Here is a 5,000-nt window from a genome sequence, read left to right on the forward strand (position 1 = left end):
TTAATTCGTAGGTTAATTTGTCGCTAAACTATGATTAAATACTCTAATATTCAACGGTTTGGGGTCAGTCAGATTAGAAATGATGCTTTTATTCATCAAGGATGCATTAAACGTGACAGTCAAGACATTTATAATGATTATATTTCAAATAAAGGCTATTCTTCTGAACGGTCTATTCATCAAAGAATCCTGACCAATAAAATATATCATGGTTTCCACAAAGATATTGATAATAATCATTAATCCTCATATGAGAATGATTACACTGCGAAAACGCTCTTCTTATTTAGTGTTTTTGTGAATAACTGTATATTCAGATGGAGAGCAGCTGATGTTTCCCTGTGTGTGTGTGTGTGTGTGCGCGTGTGTGTCCCAGACTCGGCGTTCCCGGTGGATTTCTCGGTGCTGGTGACGGTGCGAGCGCGGCGTGGAGCTCAGTGCTTCCTGCTGTCGGTGTATGACCCTGAGGGAGTGCAGCAGCTGGGCCTGGAGCTCGGACGCTCGCCCGTCTTCCTCTACGAGGACCACAACGGCCAGCCCACGCCCGACCTCTACCCCATATTCAAGAAGATCAACCTCGCCGACGGCAAGTGAGTGATGCCATGGCTCAGTCATTCCCCACACCGTCTGTCCTCACACTTCATATCTTCTCCAGTTAGTGTCCCGGAAAACAAGAGCATCAGTGAATCTGGATCTACAGCCGTGAGCACAGGACACCGGCCTGATGCTTCCTTACTCAGTCAATCACTCGCCCAAACATGAATATTCAGTGACTTTATTATGTCCTGCCACTAAATAAAACAAACTAAAAGAGTAATTGAGACTTTTTATCTCAGAATTCTGACTTGCGTGATATAAAGTCACAAATCTGAGAAATAAAGTCAGAACCGTGACTTTATATCACACAATTGCGAGTTTATATCTTTGAAAAACGTACTTTTGCAAACTAGTCCTAGGTTTTTGGTCCAATCGGAACCAGTGCAGCGAGATTCTCTGGAGACTTAACGTCAAGATTTTTGGGAAATAAATCAATTCATGGTCGCGCACCAAAATGTTCGATGTGGGCGGGGCCACTTTAACTAAAATGGCTATAACTTGAGAACGGAATGGGATATTTTTGCTAAACTTGAGACAGATGTTTAAGAGCTCAATCTCAGGTCACCTGACACAGCCATGCTGTGATTGGCTCTTTGGTGGCACTATATCATGAAAGAAACGTGAAAATGGCTGTAACCACTCAACCGCTGGTCCGATTGACTTGAAAATTGGCATGCGCTGTCTTTGTCCAGGGTGCCATGATGGTCTATGAGGACATTGGCGTATCTCAATAAATGCGGCCACCATTGACCAATGAAGTTTGGGTTAACGGAGGACAATCGTAGCTAAACTTGCAGGGCTCCTCTTACTGAACAACTTTGCCTCAGGAACCACTGCTGTCAGTTGAATCGCTCATTAGATATTCACAATTATGTAGACTTGCAAACTATTCCTACACTCTAAAAAATGCTGGGTTAAAAACAACCCAAGTTGGGTTGAAAATGCACCGACCCAACAATTGAGTTGTTTTAACCCAATGGTTGAGTTGTTTTAACCCAATGGTTGAGTTGTTTTAACCCAATGGTTGAGTTGTTTTAACCCAATGGTTGAGTTGTTTTAACCCAGTGGTTGAGTTGTTTTAACCCAGTGGTTGGGTTAAATGTTGCTTAAGACAACCCAATTGCTGGGTAAGAACAACTCAACCATTGGGTTAAAACAACCCAATTGTTGGGTCGGTGCATTTTCAACCCAACTTGGGTTGTTTTTAACCCAGCATTTTTTAGAGTGTAGGTTTTTCGCTCAATCTGAATAAACCCAATGCAGCAAAAATCTCTAGATCAATAATTATCAAAAAAGAAAAGAAAAAGACATTAACTTTTCCCTTTGTGTGGCTATAACAGGGTCCTTTAGAACTTGTGTGTGGTTAAAATATACTCAAAAGCCTATAACTCCTAAACGAGCGCTCAGAGCAACACGTGATCCTAATCAAGCAGCCCAAGATTTATAGATATCGGAGGCGCTAAAACTCTTAAAAACCGTATACTTCTTATAGTAAATAGCCCGTATTGGCTGTAAACGGTCTTTTCCATCTATGATCTAAGGCAGGGGTTTACAAACTGGGGTCCGCCAGAAAGTTTCAGGGAATAAAAAGACAAAGCAAAACATGGTTAAAGTTACAGAACACGCTAAATCAATGTAAGATTAGTTTGCTTTATATCTTATAGTCCCCTTTATCTCGCTCACTGGGGTTGTAAGGCAGTATTCTTAGCACAGTACGTACGCCGCTTACATGCCTTTATACTGAAACCTGAACATGTTCTCCTTCAGGTTTATACAGCCAACATTAAGTATAGCCAGTTTAAGTTTGGAAACCATGTGTTGTATTTATAATGTCACACTAATTATCTAACAGTTTAAATGTTTTTTATACATATAAAGATGTGACCCTGGACCACAAAACCAGTCACTGATCGCACGGGTATATCTGTGGCAAAGCCAACAATACACTGTACGGGTCAGAATTATACATTTTTCTTTTGTGCCAAAAATCATTAGGATACTAAGATCATGCTCCATGAAGATATTTGTATAAATCTTTATTTATTTTAAATGACCCTTGTGACCGGTTTTGTGGTCCAGGGTCACATATATAGATGGACTTTAGGAAGGGGTCCCCCATGAAAGGTTCACTGTATTTGGGAGTCCTTGGCATCTTAAAGTTTGTAAGTGGTAATGCTGGCTAAATAAAACACCATATGTTTTTACACATGTGCTTAAGACACATAAACCCCGATAATTGCGCTCAGAACTTCAGGAATATAGGTTAGCATATGCGACGTGATTCTACTCAAGCATGCCCAGTTTTATGGATATCGGAGGCGCTAAGACTGTTAAATATCTTTAAAGACGTTATATTCCCTATAGTAAACTGCCCGTATTGTCTGTAAACAGTCTTTTCCATCTATGATCTACTTGCTTGCTAAATAAAACCCAATATCTTTGAGCTTAAACCCCAATAATTGCTACTCGCAGCTCTATTTGTCATTTATTTTCAGTTGATTTTGGAGCTTGACGGCTCTACTCATCTCCTTCTTTCTAAAACCGCGTGTGTTTCCCAGAAGGAAGAAAGTCATGCATGTTTGAACAGTGTGAGAATGAGTAAATGAAGACAGGATGATTGGTTTCGGCTCTTTGAAAGCCGTGAATCAGCTGATGAACTCGCTGTGACCGTACAGGTGGCACAGAGTGGCCTACAGCGTGGAGGGTCAGAAGGTCACGCTTTACCTGGACTGTCAGAAGGTGGCGACCCTTGACCTCCCTCGAGGGCCCGAGCCCAGGGTCAGTACGGAGGGAGTGACAGTATTCGGGACGAGGCTTCTGGATGAAGAAGTGTTTGAGGTGAGCCAGGACTGATTACAGACAGCATTCATTCATCCAGAGTCACTGCAGATCTGACTTAGGCTGTACACTGCAGAAAATGCTCTTACTCAGTATTTCTGTCGTGTTTCTAGTCCAAATATCTAAAAATTCTTACATTAAGAAACATTTACTAGACAAGTACAAATTATTCTCTTGTTTTGGGAAAAATAACTCAAAATGAAGAGAGTTTTTGCTTAAAATAAGATAAATGATCTGCCAATGGGGTGAGAAAAATAATCTTGTTTTCTGTTTGAATTAAGATTATTTCTCTCACCCCATTGGCAGATTATTTATCTTATTTTAAGCAAAAACTCTCTTCATTTTGAGTTATTTTCCCCCAAAACAAGACAAAAACTTTTGCTTGTCTAGTAAACACTTCTTGTTTTAAGAATTGTCAGATATTTGGACTAGAAACAAGACAAAAATACTAAGAAAAGCAGTTTTTGCAGTGTGTTTATGTGATCAGAAAGATTTTACAGATATATTGTTTCTTGTTTCTGTCCCAAAGATTATTTCTCTCACCCCATTGGCAGATCATTTTGCTTGTTTTAAGCAAAAACTCACTTCATTATGATGGATTTTCCCAGAAAACAACAAAAATGTAATTTCATTAATCTAGTAAAATCATCTTGATTTAAGCATTTTAGATATTAAGACTGGAAACAAGACAAAAATTTTAAGTATGAAAAGCTTTTTTTGCAGTGTAATGATGATGTGATGCACAAAAAATGTGTATGATTATTATTAATGTTGAAAACCGTTGAATATTTCTAGAGAAACTGTGAAACGTTTTTTTCCTCAGGATTAGAAAGTTCAAAAGAATAGCCCCTTAGACACACACACACACACACACACACACACACACACACCCCTTACGAAACAAAAATATATGGCAGTATATTGCAAAATATATAGCGGCAATTATTTGTATATTTTGCAATATATTCCATGAATACATAATATATTTTATAATACCATAAATATATTATTCCATATATTTACAATCTATTAAATTATATTTCAAGTAATATACTGGTAAATATATTTTCCTTTCGTGAGGGGCATTTATTTGAAAGTCTTTATGTTAATTTTGATCGGTTTAATGAATCCTTAAAAGAAGTCATATATTTAAAAAAAAAAAACACACATTTGTGTACCCTGGTGTATTCATACACTGCAAACAACGCTCTTCTTAGTGTAGTTTTTCTTCTTGTTTCCAGTCCAAATATCTTAATATCCTTAAATCAAGATGCATTTACTAGATCAGTAAAATGACATGAGATATTTGTTCTTGTTTTGTTGAAAATTAAATCTAAATGAAGAGAGTTTATCTTAAAACAGGCAAAATGATCTGCCAATGGGGTGAGAAAAATAATCTGATTTCTGTTCGGGACGGAAACAAGAAACAAGAACAAATATAATGTCATTTTACTTGTATAATAAATGCATCTTGGTTTAAGAATATTTAGATATTTAGACTAGAAACAGGACAGAATGACTGAGATAGAAGAGCATTGTGTGCAGTGTGTTCAGTATAATAATTG

General features: G+C 37.9%; 1 protein-coding gene across 1 annotated transcript in view; it reads left to right on the forward strand.

Annotated features, from left to right (window-relative positions):
• The window catches only part of col5a3b (collagen, type V, alpha 3b), a 35,536-nt gene that overhangs the window by 2,052 nt on the left and 28,484 nt on the right, over positions 1 to 5,000 (forward strand). The window contains exons 3-4 of the mRNA XM_067442399.1: positions 377 to 590; positions 3,273 to 3,435. Coding sequence (XP_067298500.1) covers positions 377 to 590; positions 3,273 to 3,435 — 377 coding nt within the window. The remainder of the gene's footprint in view (positions 1 to 376; positions 591 to 3,272; positions 3,436 to 5,000) is intronic.

The sequence above is a fragment of the Pseudorasbora parva genome, chromosome 4 (assembly GCF_024679245.1).
Source record: "Pseudorasbora parva isolate DD20220531a chromosome 4, ASM2467924v1, whole genome shotgun sequence".
In the NCBI taxonomy this organism is placed as follows: Eukaryota; Metazoa; Chordata; class Actinopteri; order Cypriniformes; family Gobionidae; genus Pseudorasbora; species Pseudorasbora parva.